Genomic DNA, 22,294 nt, shown 5'->3' on the forward strand with positions numbered 1-22,294 from the left:
ATGAGGAGTTCTTGCTTAACTNGAGATCCGGGGAGGAGCCACGGTAGCTCGGTCAATGTAGTGACTAGTCTACGAACTGAGCAACCTAGATAACTGGATTTGACCTCAGGCTTCTCTGTTTCCTGAGATTCTAAACTGCCCCTGTGGCACACATATTCCAGTTTAGCGGGTAACTGGCTCTCTCTCTCAGAGTAAAATGGCGCGGACCGTCAGATCCGCCAAACTTGTTGCCGACCTCAGAGTTGTGTGATATTCATGTTATGACCCGGCTATAATGATCACCACAATCCTACAGGTGTCCAGTTGAGTAGACGCAGGTGCTCTGTGTCCCAAGTGTTAACTAACTCCTTGCAGCTGAGTCCTTAAGAAGTCTTCAGTTGCGCAGTTACTCAAGAGTTTCACAACATTTCAATGAATCCCAAGGTTCATTAATGTGTTCACGAGAGTCCTCCACTGGTTCCTATCTTGAGAGAGATCAATCCAGTCCGTATCACCCCAGTCCATCGCTCTAAGATCCAATATAACATCTACTCAACTACGTCTTGGTCTTCCCAGTGGTTCCTTTCCTTCTGGCTTTTCAATAATATCCTATACCTTCTCCCTCATTCGTCATATATGCTTCACCATCTCATCCTCCTTCATATGATCTTTCCGATTACACTTATCAAAAATTACAAATTGTGAAGTTCTTAATTATGCAGTTCTCTGTCCTATTAATATCAATATTATTTATTAAAATTATTCTTCTCAGAATTCTGTTCTCGAACACCCTCAGTCTACGTTACGCCCTTAATGTCAGATACAATTTTCACACCCATACAGAATCACATGCAAAGTTATATTTTTGTATATTTTAATTTTTTTCATTTTTGGACGGCAACGAAAAGACAAAGGTTAGGGACTGAACGGTGACAAGCATTACCTGAATTCAATGCGCTTTTCATTTCATACTTAATCAAATGTTGATCTGTTACTGCAGTTCCCAAATATTTGAACTGTGCCACATTTTCATAGGATCTACTAGCTCTCTTCTTGTCATGATTATGCCCTGCATTCTGATGAAGAGACAACTTAAACAGGGTGAAAATTAAGTTCTGGAACTGAGGCCATAAAAACACGAACAAAAAGATAATGATTATCAGTACAATCATTAAGTATAGTGCCTGCCGCTTGCACACAACCTTTAAGTCGTTCATACAACGAATTGAATGCCCGAGAAAACGCTTCTTCCCGTATCTCCTTCAGATCTCTCGTCACAGGCAATTCGATAGACGCAACAGACTCGAATTCGTCAATTTCTTCGCAATTTTTAATTTAGGTAATAAAAAGGTCAGCCGGCAATAAATCATCGGAGTTGGGTAGATGGGTTGACACGCGGATCCCTCGTTTCGCCAAAAACTCGGAGACAGTGCCGAAAGAATACGCCGGTGTACTGTCGTGCAGAAGTTAGTAGGACCCACTTTCCTGAAACTCAGACCCAACGCAATGAACTCCAGCGATCAATCTCTCAATCACCGCTTTAAAGAAATTTGCCGTTTACAGTCGGTTTTTCGGGCACAAATTCATGAAGAATGAGACCTTTAGCATCAAAGAATGCGGTCAAATATTGCTTTCACCAGCAATTATTTCATTCTCAATTCTGAGCGGCTTTCAAAATTTATGCCATTCAAACACATTTGTTCTCCATAAACACTCCTCACCGTACGAACTTTTCAAAATTTCAAAAGTTTCAGTGACTGTTTTCTTTAATTTTACACAACACTTAATCGCTGTTATTTGTTTCTTTTTGAAACCACCAACGACTAAAAAGCCAACTTCGTTCTCACTAACTAGTCCTCTTCATCTACGATAGATGGCACTAGTAGCATTACTGCAATGGTGTGAGTCCAGTAATTTATTTATCACAATGTGTATACTTACATTTCTCTGCGTTTGCTGTTAGACCAACCTCCTTACTATCGTTAGTTAAAGTTTTTTTGTTTTTCTTTATGGTATCTATGTTATGTCAGTAGATTCACATCCTTGATGTTATGCATCCTGTTTTATTTTTAAGAAAACATATTATTTGGGACAGTCGCAGAGCTAATAATAAAAAAGAAATAAAATGAACACTGCTGTGTCAACATTTGTATTTATTTTTTTTTTTTTGGTGAAACTGCTACATGTTTCGACCCTTTTCTTGGATCATCATCAGACGTACACGAATACTGTTAGGCTTCTGAATTGCGTCATTAATCAATATGAATTCATAGCGTGTCTGTATGATTATTCTATACTCACGATTGTATCTTAATTTTAAAATGTAGTTAAAGTAGAGTTAAAACTGGACATTAACCTTCATGATAAATAAATAAAAATTACAATTAAAATTATAATTAAAATGGGTAATAAGGTGTTTATAGATAATATTACAAATTCCATTAAACCTTGTATCTGCTACATATCATATGTGTGTTGTCTGCTGTTCCAATATGGTAGTGCTATTGTGCTGTAGGATATCTGCTTACTGGAATCATTCATCAGAATACAGATCGTGTTGGAGTTTTGACCTTCCTCAAAAATGAGTATATACTTTTTTATATATATGTTTATGATTGGTATTATATAGGATATCACGTTATGTTCTTATCCATAAAGGTTACCTATCAGCAGCATAGTCCAGCAGCTGTTGTGTCCCTTTTAATTTCAGTTCAGGTTATTACGAAAGAATATTCCAACGATGAGGTATGTAAACATGTCATTGTGTTTCAGATCATAGAAACATTTGACTGAGTATCTGTCCATGTACCCAGCTTTCTACATCGTCGTAAGATAATTACATTTTTTTGCAGCCAAAAATATTGAGTTCTGGAATGAATTCTTACGGCCTACACAACGAAGCAGCATTTTACGTCGGGTAGAAACCTGGCTGTCAGTAATTACATGCACTTATTCTCCTAGGAGCAGGTCACGGTAGCCTAGCGGTCTAAGGCATGTACTGTCTTCGCTCGCTTGGAAACCGGGATCGTGGGTTCGAATCCCACTCAGGCATGGATGTTTTGTTTGCGTGTGTGCGTTTTTCTGTGTTTGTGTACAGGTAGAGGCCTTGCGACGAGCTGATCACCCGCCCAAGTAGTCCTACCGAATGTGTAAGATTTAGAAAAACCGCAGTGAACGGAGGAGTTCGTGGAGGTAGGCCTAGGCCCACTGGGGCTGTAGTGCCAAGGAAAGAAGAAGAAGGGCTTGCGCTATAATTACTGGTAGTTCCGAGTCGTGAGTGGAATGGGATCGTTAACTAAATTGTTCAATATTTTTTAAACAAGTTTAAGTTGTTGCTTCTTTGCTTTGGTGAAGGTTTTACTGAGATGGCGAAGCTGGCTTCCGGGACTGTTAGTTCTTCCATTTGGCTAGAGATGGCAGAATGATAAAGCTATTTTATTCATGCCAAAGTTTGTTTCAAGTGGAACGTTCTGCTGTAAGAAACAATACGTAGTAGGATTATAAAGTACTGTAGGCACACTTGCAATAGCGACTCGTCTGTCTCCAATTGTCAATAATTATTTTAGCGAGCTCCTTACGAAATCGAGTAAAATGAAACTCACACGAAAACGTTATAGACATTTTTCTACTAAGGGAAAACAGACCGACTGTGTGGTTTAGTGGTCAGAGTTCTTGGCTACTGATTCAGAGGTCCCAGGTTCGATTCCGCGTGCTGCCAGATATTTTCTGAGAAGTAGTGGATCTGGAACGGCGTCCACTCAGCTTGGATAATTGAGGAGCTACTTGAATGGAAAAGTAGTGGCTCCGGTCTAGAAAACCGAAATTAACGGCCGTGGGGATTCGTTGCGCTGACCATGCGACACCAACTATCCGCAAAAATTTGTACTAACTTCGCCGACAAGCGGCGGTCGCTCGGTCGGTATATTTCGCTTTCGGACTAAAATCATGGAGTTTGTTTCGTTCTTTTTCTTTGTATTAAGAGAAAACAGTTCTTAATCAATTTTACATTTCTTTCCCTCTTTACATATTATTTCCTCCCTTTTCGTGTGTTGTTTATACACGCGTTCTGTATCTGTTTTTTATTTTCTCTGTCTCTTCCTACCTCCGCTTCCTTCTCTTTCTCAGCTTGCTTTTGACTTCCTCTCAGTTTTCATTCTTTTTCTCTCTCATTTCTCTATATATTTCTTCCTAGCGTTTCTACGTGTATTTCACTTTCCTCTCCTCTCTCTCTCTCAATGTGATTCTTGTTCACTCCAAGTGCTGCTCACTCACATAGGACAGCCACGCAGGCGATAATTTGGGTCAACATATTAAGGCAGAACTTGTAGGAAGCAGATCATGGTTTCTCTGATCAGGTTCTGACGTGGGATGTCCCGTGTGAAACATAGGAGACTTCAACGCAACCGGCAACGTTGTTGGTAAATCACAAGCGCTCTGAAATTTAACTACACTGTTGGACCTGAGGTTCTCACGGTGATGATTAAGAGCATCAAGGTCTTGCGGGTTCCCACGCCATGTAGTTCCGTGAGAATCCGACGTTTCGGAGGAACATATCTTCATATTCAGCATCGAATTATGAGCCAAGCAACATGCGGTAAGCTGGGTCCAGCATCCATGCATTAAACAAAATACTATTGTATTAAAATGAAAAATAAATTAATATAAATATGTGGAAGTCTCGCGATACCGAACAAATACAAATCTTTGCCTCTTCGAACACTATAGGGGTATGGCCATTGAAAGAGTCTGTAAGTTATGTACTTTCGTGCTCGCGGGCGCGCGTCTTCCTTACTAAGAGCACAATCCTGCAACTTAGCTTTAGCAATCTGGAGCAGAGATGGAGTCTGGCTAAGAGCTGGATAATCGAAGATTCGAAATTCGAGTCCCAACTGAGGAAGAGTTTTCTCTTCTCCACATCGTGCAGACCGGCTCTGGGGCCCACACAGCCTCCTTATCAAATGGGTACTGAGGGACTTTTTCTGGTGTAAAGCGGGCGGGGCGTGAAGCTGACCGGTCACGTCCAAATAGTGTCGACATCAAGAAAATATGGAACTAAACATCCACTCCCCTGTACGCCTTTAAGGGGTAGTGCTTAATTAATTAAGCACAGGGACAAATTAACGTTACCTTCACAAAGTCAATAAAAAGTCCGTCGAGTGTAACAATTTATAGGTCACTTATTTATCACTTCTGCCTTACATGTTTCGGTTTAATAAAACCATCATCAGAGGCACATAATACAAGCATGAAAACACTGCCGTTGCTTAAGATACATACAGCAAACATAACTGTGTACATCTTAAGCAACGGCAGTGTTTTCATGCTTGTATTATGTGCCTCTGATGATGGTTTTATTAAACCGAAACATGTAAGGCAGAAGTGATAAAGAAGTGACCTATAAATTGTTACACTCGACGGACTTTTTATTGACTTTGTGATTGATAGTGTAACGGACCAAAAATGAAACAATTCAAAAAAAAAAATAACGTTACCTTTTATTCTTAACAGTCATTGCAGCATTGAAACTTGCAATATTCTTCTGCACACACCGAAACGCAGAACGAAAACTCGCAGATATGTTGCTATATTTCGAGAAAATTAAATCTACGAGTAATGTAGCATTTATTTCATACTTCTTTTTTATTAATGAATTAGCAAAGTTACACGAGGAATAAAAAAATAAAATTTAAGGAATATTTACCGTTTTTCATTTTACCACCATGTGTTCACTCTATTCCGAACTAAATGCTGCAATTAAAATATAACTGATGTGTGTGCAACCTAAACTTTGGCCTTATTTATGGAAAACACAGCCTTGTGGTCTAGTGATGAGAGTTCCTGGCTACAGATTCAGAGTTCCCGGGTTTGATTCCCGGCACTACCACATTTCCTTACAAGTAGTGGGTCTGGAACGGGGTCCATGCAGCCTCGTGAGGAGAACTGAGAAGTTATTTCAAAGAAGTAGCTGCTTCGGTCTAGAACACCTAGATTAACGGCCGTGGGTATCCGTTGCACTGACCACGCGACACCCTCTATCCTCAGATGTTAGCACTAACTTCGCCAATAAACGACGGTCGCTCGGTCGGTATAGTTTGCTTGCGGACTACAGACCACGAACTTTGTGTTTTAATGAGGGAAAAATAACTGGTTGGATTTTGACAACAAATTACTGAGTAGATACGTTTTTGGCTTAAGGGGGGTGGGGGATGAGAGAAGAATGTCAGGGATCTTATAACCAATAGCTTCTTAATTTGTACTTTTCAGCGAATATTACTATGATAATCATATCGTCGCGAAAGAGGCGAAAGGTACACGCATGTAGTATATGATAAATTAAAGAAATTTAATCGAAGACCTGAATAAAAGAGATAATTTAGAGGATAGAGAAAGAATGGAGAAGGAAGTATCAGAATTAATCCCAGAAAAATGACACAATTTTTACCAGCTCAGACACTACCAAATGTCCAAGATATCTGCTGAATGGAGACAGTTTCCAGTTCATTGGTCATTTCGATCATGTATATTTATTTAACTCTTGGAGGTTATTGAGACAGGGGAGTAACAACTGAACTAAAATGGCAGGATTTTATGATCTCATGTGTTCAATATTAAAGATAATGTTTTCGGTAACACAAGAGCAACGTAACTTGAACTGGATGTTATGGACAAATGGCGATTTTCTAAATTTTTTGACGTATATACTCATTTTTTTAATGCTAGTGGGTTGGGACTAAGTCCCTTGTACTGCGGCCACTTCTGGCTTATTGTACCAGCCCCAGATGATAGGTGAGGGTGATTGTGGAGCAATTGGTGGAATGAAGATTGGCAGGGGAAACCGAAGTACTAGGAGAAAACCTGCCCCAGCCCCACTTTGTTCACCACAAATCCCCCTTGACCAGACCCGGGATCGAACCCGGGCCGTCGCGGTGGGAAGCCAGCGACTAACCGCTTGATCTATGGCGCGGCCTATATACCCAATACTAGGCGTCGACTCCTTAAATACATTCCCGCGGGAGCCAACGCGCGCAACAACAGAACGTCTAATGTTAGGCAGAGGATCGGTAAACACATTTAAAACAATTCGGAACAATAGAACACGGTGCTTTCCGTGGAGTCCGCCGCGAGGCTACATAACGAGGAGTTCCAAGGGAGCAATGAGTTATCTAGTGTGGAGGCGGGGCCGAATGCCTCCACCGTGACCCTGCGAGTCTTAGGAGATGACGAAAATTGAAGTCTCGAATTTGAGAGAGTAAATTGTGTCCGCGAGTTCCACGAGACTCAGACCCCTGAATCACTGTGCTGGCGAGGACCATCAGCAATTGTAAACGACAGACCTGTCGTCTCGTTAGAGATTGTGCCTCACTTCAACAAACTCGCAACTGTCTGACAGTAATAAAAATTTGGTCTTAAGCCTCAGATGGATGCTTTATTCCAAGAGAGACTGGTCGACTGATCGTCGGTCGTAACATAAGACTCAGACTGGGACTCAGCAGTGAGCTTTTGCCGAGAATTGGGTAGAGTTCTGGAGATGGTATCGAAGTTGGTTAAGACGAAATGGCAAGCAGTGAAACGGTTGAAAATCCTTTGCCAGGATACGACTACTGAAGACTGAGAATTCTAGTGCATGCATAAGGGTGAATTGTGAAGTGTGTATATCAACAATTACGCTGTATTACCTGTATTCTCAAGTTGCTTGAATAAAGTGTCAATAAATCCAATCAACCAATCCGAAACCCGTCTTATAGGGCACGCACCACCGCTACAGGTGACAATATGATGAGACCTAGAAATCTGAAATCAGAAAACAAGGCAGATAGTTGAACGGTATTATTATTTGGGATAAAATATTGTGTAGTTCGTTTTAAGAACCTCAAATCCTACAAGTTAAATAATTATTAAATAAAATAATTGCTCAGTTTCTGTTAGATAGCTAACCGTCTAGTGACAAAATTGTTAGGTTATTTCATCAGATAGTGCATTCGTTAGCCAGAAAATTTGTAACTGATAACATATTTCCTTCTGGCCTCATGAATTTTTAATTTAATTCATGAATATTCTATTTAAGGAACTGCAATTTTGTTAGAAAGTATTTTTCTGGGAGTCATCTTTACACGTTTCTTCAACAACTTATGTTCATGAAATTACTGAAGGTATAGAACACACCAGGTACTTACAAACGAAATGCTCAAGTGGATCCTTTGTCACCACGGCATGACACGTCCTCAGGCTGCGGACGAAGGAGACGGCCTCTAGATATGAAGGGTAGCTGTAGCCATTTTGAATAAGCAGTCACGAACAGTAGAAAGCGGTTGTCCTTCAGTATGTGGATTGGGCGTGGGGTTAAAAACTCCCCACAGTAAAAATGATTTTCTTAGGAGATTTTATACAAGACCTCGGACGTAGAAGTGTTCTTTGGATAAACGACCTAAGCCAAGGAATATTGTACAAACCAGGAGCTCAAAAGCATATCTTAAATGAATGCCTCTGAATTACCAACTTTAGTTCATTCAGCACTTTAAAGGAGCGGCCTCCGTAGTCTAGAGGTAACGTTCTCACCTCATGACTCTTAGTACGCGGGTTCAAATACCCGGCGGAAGTCGTCGAATTTTTAAGGGCGGAAAAATTCAGGGAACAAGTCCTCCGGGAGGGACTTTAAGCCGTCTGTCCCGTGTCGTAGCTTTACGGCACGTAAAAGAACCTCATATCTCCAAAGGAGGTCACTGAGCCAAATTACGGACGTTTTCCGCCAAACAGCAGTCTCTAATACCTCTGGTAGATGGGGGAAGCATTACAGATACCTCTCAGCTAGTAGAGCCGGTCTCGCTGCCTAGGCGGGACTGATGGAAAGCACCAGTACCGGTAGGACATAGAGACTGGTAGAAATCATAGAGGGAAGCACAATGGATCAATACAGGTCTCAGTGCATGGGGAAACCCACCCTCTCCAATAACTAACTAACTAACTAAGTAACTAACTAACCCTTTAAAGGCCAATAATATTATGTTCTGTCTGCTTAGCATAGAAAGCTCTGTACTCTGCACAAAGAATTTATTTATGTCCTTCATACTTGTACCATTCTCTAGGTAACTAAAGGATTTTTACCTCACCACAATCAACCGGCTGATCATCCTAGTAGAATGTAATGTGTTACCTGTGAGGTACGAACTGAGATTTTATATATAGCAGCTGTATCTTCTTTCCCTCTAAAGCTGCAAAAGCTTTTAAGATTGTTTACTTTTCAATTTCAGAGTGTATTTTACATCTATAAGCGTCTTAGATAGTAAACTTACGCATAAAATTATAACTAATCAAGGTCCTTAAAATTATTACATTATCTCCTTGATGGAAATTATGTTAAGGAGTTAATCAAATAGTTCTAAGACCAGAAAAAAGAAATACACGTAACTTTAGTGTGGAAACCTCCTAGTCAAACGTTATATGTGTGAGTGAGACGTAGACGAGTTGTCATGGATCAGCCAGAATGAAGTATATTTCGGTAATGAGGAATGAACGAAACCAACGTAGGACCTGACAAAGTAACCAACGTACTTCCGGAGAGTGCTCAACCTTGTTCGTATATCAGACTATTGGTTATCTAGGGCATGGCATCTAAAGTTATATAATAAACAGAGAAGAAGAAATATATGTAAAAGAATATAAATTAAGCAATATATACACAAACTTGTTAGAATATCAGTAGACAATATTATTATTATTATTTTTATATTAACTGGAAATTTGTTTTATTCGGTGGCAGTGGTACTACGAGTACAATAAGACAACACACAAATAACAAACCAAACTCAAAACACAGCATACAGAACTACACAAACAATAAAGAACATACTACACACAATGAATACAATGCAAATACAATTACAGCCACAACAAATACAATTACAACTACAATTATATAAATTGATATTAATAAAAATAAGCATTCTGTACACTAAACAGTATCAGTAATGAAATACTTGATGTCGATAACTGATGCACTCACATTTCACCATGAACTTCCCTTCACTACAATTTCACATCTTTCACATCCTTACCACAATTTACTTTCCTTCACCTCAGCTCACCTCAGCTCAACACCTCACCTCACCTCAACTCCACTTCACTTCACTATACTACACTTTATATGCATTGACGTGAACATTTAATAAGTACTTGATATTTTAATCGTTTCCTTCCGGTTACATTAAAACACAGTTCATCCGAGGTCTATTAATTTAGGAATCGTATAATGGATACTAATGAAAATTAATAATTTTAGCATATTATATTTAAAGAATTAAATTTTAGAACATGGCTTTCTTTTAACATACCGTCCTTGTTAACATTTATGATACAGCATAGTAGCTGCTCAGGTAAAGACTAAACTTGTAAAATTACTTGGAACATGATATTCATTTTTCATGTCATTTTCGTGAAGTTTGAATTTGAAAATGTAACTGATAACTCTTCTGGAATTTAAAACTTGTACTTCCTGTTGAATATTTCAGCAGCTTAGAAATTGATCCTTATTGCCGAATACACAATTCTCGCCTGTACTTGTCTTCACACCGTACAGTAGAAAATTGCTTCTCATGTGCTTCAGACGTGGAGTTTTGCAGTCATATCTGGATTTGTTTCATTTTACGTATCAACGTTAATTTCTAGTTTCTAACAACATGGCAGAGAAATTCGCCTTAGCAGCTGGACAGGAAACACACAGATGTTTCAGGCTCTACTTGACTGTATTCCGTGTATCCGGCATACCGCTCCTGTTCAACAAAGTCCCCAAATTATTCAACCTGTACTCTACAGTAGCAGGACTCTGCTTCTGTGTCACCTTCGTGTCTATGGTTGCTGATATTTTCATGAAAACAGAAGGCATAGAACGTACCATGGAAACTGTTCGAACGGCATTCCCGATGGCACTGGCGCTATCGGTACACATTTTCTTGAGGTAGAATTGAAATTGTCATAATAAATATGAATATTTAATTATTCATTTTTCTTAATTCTGAGGTTTGTAGGTCCCATTATAGAGATTTCAGGTTTTGTCAGTCTTGGTGATTTCATATTTGTACAGATATATATTATCTTGAACTGTTTTTTTTAATGTGGATTATTGATTTGTCCGAAAGAATATTCGTCTTCCTTTCTCAGGACCAGAAAGTTAAGCTCTTATTATTTTGTATCGGGTCACATTAATCTTTAACGTAAATGTTAGACATAAATTTATGTAATAATTTATGTTACTGTAGAAGATTTAATAAGGATATGACTGCTTCCTTCCACAGTTTTTACAATATTCAGTAATCCTCCTCTCGCTCAGCGTTATATATTCTGACCTAATGAGATGGTCTTTAGATAAACCGTAAATAAATACAGTTTAGAGAATTATTTGTATTTATCGTTTGTGGTCTTTACCGGGGAAGTAACAAGTGGTCTGATATATTTCGTGATGCTACTGATTACATGCATCAGTTTCTTAGAAAACTACGGTACATTTATTCGACAGGTACTTATGTGAACATTTTATCAAATGAGACAAGAAATTTAAAACAGTGAGGAACTTTACTCGGATTAAGAACATATAGGCTGATGCAAGCTATAATTTTGAAACCATGGCCAACTTTATACCTTTTCGATGATGAAGTTCAATTTGAGCTGCATATAATAGACAGAAAGATGGACGAAATGTGTGTTCTACACAGTGTAGAACACACCGAACGTAGTTAAGACCAGACAAGAAACTTATACGCCATATTGTATGATTATATAACGATAAATAAAGTGAAAATTGCATGCCTAATATACCACACATTAACAACTAGTACATTGTAGAAACTTGTCTCTGGGATCCACAACCAGGCTTACTATGTAGAAAGCTTCTAAAACAAAGACCTATAAACGACATACATACCCAATTTATACTGTAATATTGGAATCTTAGTATTTAAGTTGTCATACACATTCTTAACCTACCAGAAAAATTAATATATTTTTAAACATTTTTTTTTATTTTTAAAATACGTTAATATTTTTAATATTCCATAATATATTTAAGACATTATAAATCTTGATATATGGTATACTCTTTATATTTATCTTTTATTTTATTTTGTATCTTCTACTTTAATTGTAAACACCAACTTTAGGCAAACATTTTATGTTAGAATACGACACATTGCACTGGGATCCGTATCGCTTAGTTCAATAACTATACACATTGCTTCCTACATGTAGCTGCCTGATGATAGTCTTATATGACCGAAACATGTAGCACGAATAAAGATAGAATTCTAAAACATTAAAACTGGGTATGTTTGTTGTGCTGATGGTTAACCTAATTCCTATATATAACAGATCCGCCCAACAACGTTTGGTGTAGAGTTCACCCCATACAAAATTCCACGGAACCTCGTCCAATAATTTTGTTAGAAGGACGGACGGAATTCAGATTTAAGTTCTTCTAATACCTTTCTTACAAGGTTCATATAGTAGGCAAAGTCAAGCATATAACCTAATGTTTCGACCAGCCTATACACCGCATGTTACAAGGTATGAACCTTGTATTTCAGGTTCCGATGTGAAGAAGTAGGCCGAGTAATATCTTTCACGGAGTCCTTCACGTGGGAAGAACTGCCAACTAAAGATCCTGAAACAGGATCTTTAACAATGGCTGGATGGATTCCGAGAGTTCAATGGTTCGGGAAAACTTTTATGCAGTTTGCAATGATATTGCATTGCATTATAACCGCAATTCGAATTGCAGTGCTAGACAATCGTCCACTTTCTTACAACGCTTGGTATCCTTTCGACACGGCAGTCAGTCCAACGTACGAACTGGTGAACCTCACGCAGGTATGTTCAATTTGAACTCACATTTCATTAGAGACTTGGAAAGTTTAGTTCCATACTACAGTATACAAATTGATTAACAGCGTCCTTTGAAGGATATTGTAACATGACGCCTTAAAGTCGGAATAGTTCAGTCCTAGACAGCCGCTCGGTAAATACAATCCTGCGGAAGTGAAGACGCTACAATAGAAGAGCTGTGATTTCCGTGGTCAGAGCCGCACTCATCGCTACCCAACGTTGCTGTAAACACATCTCTGCAGCACTGAATCAACACGCAACAATATAGGAAGCAGTGTTTTCTTGGGAGCCGCCCCGAGGCTTTATAACGAGGATCTCACGCAGCTAGAGTTATCTTCTTCACCCAGCTTATAAGCAACCGACGACTTTCAAGTCTTCAAACAAAAATAAGTCCGTATATTCTGTACTATTAACGCAAGAGTTCTGTTGGAAAAAATCCCTGGTCGTGGTCCTGAAGGGGCGTGACGCCAAGACGAACTGATTGGCGGTAAACCGCTAGCCGTAAAGTAACTTTGACTTTGACTAGAATGAGAATTGAGTTGAGTTCCGGAGTTGGCAGTTAACAGAATAATTGCAAGAAAGGAATTAAGCTGTGCAAACAAGACATATATGATTTTCGGTGAGAGTGAGATTTGTGAATTCGTTGCCAGGATATGACTAGTGAAGATCGAGGACATTAATGGGTATAACGGTGAACTGTAAAATGTGGAAATAGCGATAGCGCTGTAATTGCATGTAGTTCTGAGTGAGTCTATAAAGTGTAAATAAATCCAATAATCCAACCAAAAATCCGTCTTATAAGTCACGCGTGCACATTTCTGACACTTGACAATATTAATGTTATTTAAAATATGTTTAATGGTATGTCAATTTGTGGAAGTGTTCCACGTCCAGAATCAAGAAAATCTGTGAAAGAATTTATGGGTACAAGGAAAGTTTCATTTGTGGCTTTATGAAAGCCGGACTTAATGTGTCTGAAAATCAGAATAGCCCAAGGTTATTTGATGCAAGCCTTTTGTGCAGGAATTCATGTGTATCTTCGAAAATTCTGTGGGATAAACGAAGAAGTCCATTTTTTGCATTCCATAAACTAAGCTTCGTTATAAAGAGAGTCGTCTTCTGGGTTTAGGCACCGTGTATTCTTCGTGTTGGCCGATGTTTCGGAGGAACGTCGGCCAACACGAAGAATACACNTAGAGAAATATAAGCGCAGGTTTCGCGCATTGGATTTTAACAATCATTGCGATACGGTGTATGGGATACACGGAGAAAAACATTTTATAGCCTTATGCAAACCACAGAAGTAATAGTCCTATTAGAGTATAAGTATTTATCGAAAGTTTCTTTTTGTGATTTTTCATGATCCATAACTACAGGTATTTCTTATTGCACAAACAGATCTTGTAGTGGACAATTGCAGTGCGCTCATATTTTGCATTATCAAAAGTGCAACATCATTTAGTTGAATGACGGATAACACATCTTGAGATAGGATCAAATTCTTTATTTCAGAAATCTTTCTTATGCCTATATATCTGTAGGATCCTAGGGTTTGTCACAACCAGCAGAATATATTGTAACGGATTTGACGGAAGCGTTACCAGGCAACAGCTCTGTAAACACGGCCCAGCAGCAAACAATAGAGAAATCTGTGTTTTCCATGTCCGCGGTGACGTCACAACAGTGGATAGCGATCTCGTAATATGTGCTTACTGTAGGTCCGTGCCCGTTCCGCAGCTATACACGTATAAGGAGAGCGGTGAGCTGTATGTTCAGAGATAATTGGAACTAGGAGAAAAGTAGAATTAAAAGTAGACCTGTGAAGTGTTAACGTGTAATTAGATTTTATTTATGTGTAATATTTGGAGAGTGTGATTCAGTGAGACTGATATAGTTCCCGTGTTATAAACTCGTGAAGACAATGCAGACAGACTGAAGAGATAAGTGTGTAGTGATTGGACATTATGTAAAGCAGTAGTAGTGTAATAATTGTATTTACGACTTGTAGATTATTAATAAATTCAATTACTAATCCGAACCTCCTCTTTAGTCACTGTGACACTTGACATTATTACTAAAATTTCAGTCTGTATTGGTACATCCATTGATTTCTTTCCTCTTGCCTTATCAATTCCAAAGGGTTCTGACGATATTCGTAACACCCAGAATTACGGCGCTTTTGGACTTTGTTCAGCGTCCGGTGTTTCAAAGCACGGAACTTTTCTGAAACCGATCTATTTCCGTCCTTAGGTTGAAGGGTGGGAGGTAACCAATCTGTAGGGTCTGTTGGGTAGTGTTAACCTCAGTCACTGGTCTATTTCTTTATAACGGACCCAGAAGATTACATGCCTCACACCCTCACCTGAGGACAGAAATAAATACAAGTTCCGAAACGTTACTTTAGAATATCGAACAATGGATAGTGTCCAAAACACATTATTAACCAGACTTTTATTATGTTTTCCATAAAACACACTTCAGTGTAAACTGTTATTTATTTTCTTTCAAATTATTTATTTGTGATTTAAGTGAAGGGACTATGGTGGCTACTTAAATTTATTCTTCATAGCCTGATTAAAAAGAGTCTTAAGCCAGTAGTAGTAGTTGCATAACATTCTGTGTCTAACTTTTTTAATCCGAGTTGAGATAACTGGAAGATATAGCAAATTACAGGCAGAAGCTGAAAATTGAAAAATAAAGACAATAGGTGAGGAATAAAGTAGAATGGTTGCCGTTCGTAGAGGAAACGAATTTTCTAGAGAATCGTGTAGCCAAGGCATAAGGAAGTAAAAATATATATGCAACTAAGTTTGCAATTGTTGACAAACATGAAGATATTCATTACGGAATCTATTTATCGTGTTTATGGTCTGTCATCGTATCTCGTTTCCCACTTGCAGTTTCAATTAGTTGATGAGTCACCGATTTCTAATGTATAAAAACCGACGCATTTCGCACGATAACCATGTTAGAAAATGTAGAGAACAGCGAGAGGTCCCAGTGATGTTATTTACATTGGCCTACTACGGCAATCCATCCAAGAACTGGTTACCGTCAACACAAAAAATACAAGATATTAATTATTAGCCTTATATAGAAGTAATAAGTAAACAAAGAAGCAAAACATAAAGTTGGAGAATTAGTTATATAAAACCGGAATAATTAGAAGCTCATGAACTTTTTAATTTGTAATAAAATTCCTCATTTAAAATTTTAGAAAATTTTGGTGAAGTGCAAAGACAACTCTCTTTCCACAGATTTATATTTTTACATAGTAGAAATAAATGCGGCCGGTCACGGTAGCTGAGCGGTCTAAGGCATGCACTGTCTTCGCTCGCTCGGAAGCCGGGATCGTGGGTTCGAATCCCATTCAAGGCATGGATGTTTGTGTGCGTTTTTATGTGTTTGTCTACAGGTAGAGGCCTTGCGACGAGCTGATCACTCGCCCAAGGAGTCCTACCGTATGCATAAGATCTAGAGAAACCGAAGTGAACGGAGAAGTTCATGGAGGTAGGCCTAGGCCCACTGGGGCTGTAGTGCCAAGGGGGGGGGGGAAAGAAATGCGTGTAAATATAGAACATTCATTTCAATTTTAATATTTCCAGTAGCTGTAATTAATAACTTTCTAAGATGGTTCTCATATATTTTTACTACTGCAAATACGGAGTAAAATAAATTAGTGTCATTTTGACAGTTGTTTACTGCTCTCATATGCGACATCTGTGTCTTCGGCTTCAATACATTCTACGCCATGTTGAGTTGCATCGCGTGCAGTCAGCTGGAGAAGCTAAGAGCGAACCTCCTGGATATCAGACAGGAATTCGGCACACCAGCGCAGGACTCGGGCGCTGAGACTGACACAGAGGAAGGGAGACAAGTCCAGACATCTCAGCAAGTGTTCTGCCGCATGCAGGAGCAGCTCAACGACTGCGTACGTCACCACCAAGATATACTGAGGTGAGTTAACCTGAGTGTACCATATCAGTGTTCGAGGCTTCGAGGCTGGAGCTCAATGCGTAGCTTCCGCTTCCGGGGCCAGGTTGCGTCGTCTGATGAGCGTGTAACGGAACATTGAAAAAGTCAGCGATATTACTATGTAATTTGTAGATATGTAGCATTCACTCATCTCTGACGCAATTTACGAGACGTGAGCATGCATCATGCACCTCGCGATTTATCCCGCTTAATTTACAGGTTTACTGAAGAATGCCCTCTTCTGGGTGGCGCCGTGTAGATCTTATGTGAACCGACGTTTCGGAGGAACATCGGTTAACACATGGTTTGCAGCTACCTGCTTAAACTGGTTCGTCCCTCGCGGATTTTTCTACTCTGAAGATGGAGCGATACATTCCTCCGAAACATCAGCTCACATAAGATCTACAAGGCGGCACTTCACAGAAGACGTCATTCTTCATAGTCACCCCCTTGAAAACTTCAAATCTTAGTTACAAGCGTACAGTTTTCGTCAGCTGGGGGAATAGAATCACGGTTTGTTTTTCGTGCAGAGGTACTTAGTTCACACGCTCATATGGACATTCCCCGCAGGTGTGAGCCCTTCAGACTTTCTCAATTAGTACCTAGAACTTCTGTCACTTCTTGCAACACATTCGTCGGACTCTTGTGTTTCAGCTTGAACCCTGGGCAGGATCACTTCATATTCTTCATAAACTGCATTTATTGCTTATTCAGATATGGAAGTCTGAAAATATTATTTCATACTAACCTCCCTTCCACTTATCTTCCAGTACACATAAGAACGGCACATACACTTCGCTATTCAAATCATTATATGTTAGTGTATTTTATTACTGTAACTCTGTCCATCCCTTGCGACGAACTGATCATCCACCCAAGGAGTCCTACCGAATGTGTAAGATCTAGAAAAACCGAAGTGAACGGAGAAGTTCATGGAGGTAGGCCTAGGCCCACTGGGGCTGTAGTGCCAAGGGAAAAACTCTGTCCGTTCCCGGTCACGGTAGCCGAGCGGTCTAAGGCATGTACTGTCTTCGCTCGCTCGAAAGCCGGGATCGTGGGTTCGAATCCCATTCAGGGCATGGATGTTTGTGTGCGTTTTTCTGTGTTTATGTACAGGTAGAGGCCTTGCGACGAGCTTATCACCCGCCCAAGGAGTCCTACCGTATGTATAAGATCTAGTAAAACCGAAGTAAAACGTAGAGTTTCATGGAGTTAGGCCTAGGCCCAAATGAGGGCTGTAGCGCTAATAAAAAAAAAACTCTGTCCATTATTCATCAGAATTTAATACAAACCATTTTCATTCCCATTGGTTGATTTGGAGGTGTTGAAATTTGAATTCCTATATGTTCCAACGATCTCAACCATAGATCCCATCGCCATCCTTCCTTAAACAACAGTCCACGTTCTTTATTATGAGCAATAAAAACTGAGCCAGAAAATAAAGGCATTCATTGTCTATTTAAAATATTGCCACGTGTATTAGTGACTAATAACGCGGGTTTCGATTGGCGAATAGGTTTACTGGATATTCACAAGTCGTAACTACAAATAATCATAACCCTCTAAGCATTACTGTAATTATAACACATAAATAATTTCTTCAACATCTGTTTACACTAGTCGTAGCTAGGTATCAGATCTGAACATTAGCCCTTCCTCTGCAATGTATTCCCTATCGGTTTCCAGGAAACGGATTTTAACACAGGAGCTATAAGTGTCACACCTCAGATATCACTACCCTATAGCACACACAAAGTCTTCAAATTATACGTTAAGTCTTCACAGGCCGATTTCTAATGCTTCTTCAACTACGAACTTCCCGATGCTACCTCCTACCGAGAACTAAACTCTCCACTCAAATCTTTCCCATGACGGTTTCGTGTCCTTGACTCATGGTACCTCAGCTGCAACTACTGGAAAACGACCCTTGTTGTCCTCCATAAAACTTCGGCACGGACCACGCACAGAAAACAACTTCTTCTATTATTGCAGATGTGTTTACACTTAGCTAGAAAATAGAAACTCATGAACCTAAAAGAACTTGTCTGTATTTGTGTATGTAAAAGATGTAACCAGCTCATATGCGAGCATATATCTGAATGCGAAAACATTCTTTTTTTAATATATCGATGACAATCTTGAGTGAAACTCCCTCTTACGATACGCATGCGCCGGAATTCATGCCACATTATAACGCCCACCGACACTTGGCCTAACAACACAGACAGTGCTCGATACAAGGACGACACGAGTGGGTCACAATGTACCCTGAGTTCTTAACAACACAAACACGTGCTGACCACCTACAGAAATGAAACAGGATACAGTTAACCAGGTACGGTAAATAGTACTTTCAATAACGACAATAAATCACTTAACAATTAATTACACAGAAATATAATTTTGATACAGAATTATTAATACTATGTTATATATGCAGATGCCATGGAGGTTATGGATGATTTAGCTTTTTTTTTTTTTTGCTGCCTTCTTAAGAGTATAGTAATTGGTTTTATTGTCAGTTATATAATAAGTATACATCTATAAACAAATTTTAAATAATTTACATAAAATTAACAGAAGGTGTTCTTATTATTGGATGCCTCTGAAAATGTTTATGCATGACCGAAAAATTTTGAATTTCTTAGTCACTTATTGTATAAAGTCTTACTATAGTAGCCGATGTCTTTGTCTTTCAAGGGTTCACGGGTACTAATAACTTGTATTAAATTGACTACCCTGCCGGATCGGAGTCCATTGTTAATTGTTGCTATGTAAATCAAGAAATTCCCCACATCTTACCTCATCCGAAGGGTCATTACCTGCTACACAGAATCCTCATGCTATTATGAAATAAAGTAACGCTGTCCAGACACTCCGACCTAACTTTTAAGAGAAAATTTTAATATTATTTTCCAAAGTACGCCTATGCAATCGAAATTATGTATTTTTTTTTTCACTGTTTGCGATCTAAATTTTGTGCGCATTGGTTCCCCGCCATGGGTGCCACATATCCGTCCCACCCCCATTCAACCCCCCATTCATCCTAATTTCGTATGGCGAGGAGAGCAAATTCATTATGCTCTGCTCTCCACTCTCGAGCGACTTCCATCCTCTTCTGTCACTTTGACAATCTGTTCTCAAATTTCACATCAATACAAAACAATAAAATTATATTAATTTCTTAAATGTAATCTTATGTTAATTTATTTGTGAAAATAATTGTGATTTGATGCTCTAGTTCCCAACTATTCAAAATTTGTCATCTTTTCGAAGGATTTCTTATTCAACTCTTTAATGAACCGTCACAACACAGCAAATAGTAAAACATCAAAGTCAGCGTTCAGCTGTGGCTTTGCTACATGTTTCGGCCACTATCGGCCATCATCAGGCAAATACATATCAACAAAAATCTACCATTTGACTACAATCATAAAATGGATATAAAACTATTAATCGTACAAATTTAAAAATGCTTATGTAAAAAATACAAACGTTCAGATTATATAAAAATTAAAAATTGGAAGTATTATAACAAGATAAAATATTAATGATGTTTTCAAAAACATTGAATCAGTCGTTGGATTTACTTTGTGTGCGTTTCCATAGACAATAGGGAAATTCGATATTACTTTATATAGAAGATTTTAAGAGAGGCCCATGGCGTAGCAATTAATTAATTGTGTAATGCTGCCTCGTCATTAAGAAGAATTGTCCGTATTGCATGGAAAACAAACAACGACTTATTATTATAATTTATGTCATGATTCTTTCCAGAATTTTCATGATGACATAAATAGTTAGGTTTATGTGACGTTTTATGTTTTAATGGCGGTGAATACAAAGACCACGCTTTTTTGGAATGCGACGCCTTGTAATTTGACAGACAAGTACCATTGCTTTGAAAGTACCTGCTGCTTCCTTCTACAGGGAGGTTTCTTTATGAGATTATGTCCGGAAATATTGCCCCCACTACATAGTGATAAGTGTCAGAGCAAGTCCTCTGCGAGATCGGAAATCAGGTACAATTAAATATTTTTATTCTGTGGGTTTTCGACACACTCGTTACAAAGAAAGTATTGTGTCGAATGGTGAAAAACTTTTGAAACCGTCAGTCAGAACGGCCGATGTCCTGGAAAACATTCGGACCTCCTGAGAACGCCAAAGAAGCATTCCCGGTTTTGAATATTGATTCCTGTTCATGAAGGCGTGAGTAGTGTGACTGTGTGTCTTCCCGTCTGAAATCCAAGTATATTTATAAGTGCTGCAATCTGCGGACATTGTATTCCTGACTTTCCATTTTTTTGTGTGTTTTTAATGTTTATTATTTTATCGTCAAAAATTTCGTGTATATTCATCCCCAGTTGTCCACTTGGAAGTATCTCCTTTTATCTGCTTTGTTATTCTTCGATTTTTGCATGGTCAGACGGAAAGTGACATACCAGCGACCTCCTATTGTTCTACATATGAGACCCTATCGCAAAGAAACTCCAATTTTTCAACTAATCTTGTAATTCCCCTGCGTATGAAATTTACTCCACTTTATGTTCTCATTCCATTTTACATAAAACAGGCTGTGCTGCTTCAGTTCCATCCTTGTCCCATTTGACCTCCCTCACATTTTCTAAGTTCCAAACATCATATCCAATTTTCGATGTTTGCGTCTATTCACCCTGCCAGATCCGGAACCCCTCACACCGATCTTATGCGGCAACAGGGTTTTGACATTAATTCAACCCCAAAACTGAAGGATCACGCCCTCCAAGCTCTTCTCGAGTACTTCTTCAGTACAACCGTAGTCTCTAACCCTGTTCTCAGAACACTTCCTCCATTTGTATACAGTAGTGGTGGTGAAAAGTTCATAGTTCACAACAAATTATTTTTAATAGTGAACGCGACTCTGCCAGTCACTTAATGTGAATGTTTCTACCACAGTTTTTATTTTAAATAGAATATAGTCTATTGGATAATATACCGACTAAATTGTCAAGTTAAATAAGATTGGTCGAGTTACAAGCTTCGTCTTGTATGTTGTAACTGCCTATAGTTCGGAGAGAGCCAGTCGATTCGGAGGGACATATCGAGTCCATATTCAGGGTGGAACAGTAAGCCAAGCCAGAAACCAGAAAAAATAGGTGAAATGGAACATATGTCCTGTTACAGGCCAGACCAAGCCTGAAAGGAATTATGGGAGAGCCAATGGAAGAGTAAACACTGTCTGCAGGTGAGTCAGGGAGGTTCATTGGATGAGTGACAGTTGTTTAGAGGCGGACTGAGGGAGGGACGTTAGAAGAGTGGCCATCGTCGGAAAGGGACTCAGAGAGAGTCACTGGAATAGTGACCACTATCTGTTGGGGAATTCATGAACATAGCTGTAATGACCGTTATCTATATGGGGACTAAACACCCACTGGGAAAGTTACTATTTTCTGTAAAGGGGATTCGAGGAGGGTAAATACAAATGTGAGCC

At 39.0% G+C, this 22,294-nt stretch overlaps 1 protein-coding gene across 3 annotated transcripts in view; it reads left to right on the top strand.

The window, feature by feature from the left end:
• The first annotated feature begins 10,584 nt into the window (after positions 1–10,584).
• LOC111863738 (odorant receptor Or2) overlaps positions 10,585–22,294 on the top strand; it is a 36,162-nt gene continuing 24,452 nt past the window's right edge. For all 3 annotated transcript variants that reach the window (XM_033751178.1, XM_023850320.2, XM_033751177.1), the window contains exons 1-3: positions 10,585–10,930; positions 12,552–12,834; positions 16,544–16,806. In XM_033751178.1, coding sequence (XP_033607069.1) covers positions 10,653–10,930; positions 12,552–12,834; positions 16,544–16,806 — 824 coding nt within the window. In that variant the 5' untranslated portion in view covers positions 10,585–10,652. The remainder of the gene's footprint in view (positions 10,931–12,551; positions 12,835–16,543; positions 16,807–22,294) is intronic.

This window comes from Cryptotermes secundus, unplaced genomic scaffold (assembly GCF_002891405.2).
Source record: "Cryptotermes secundus unplaced genomic scaffold, Csec_1.0 scaffold556, whole genome shotgun sequence".
Taxonomy (NCBI): Eukaryota; Metazoa; Arthropoda; class Insecta; order Blattodea; family Kalotermitidae; genus Cryptotermes; species Cryptotermes secundus.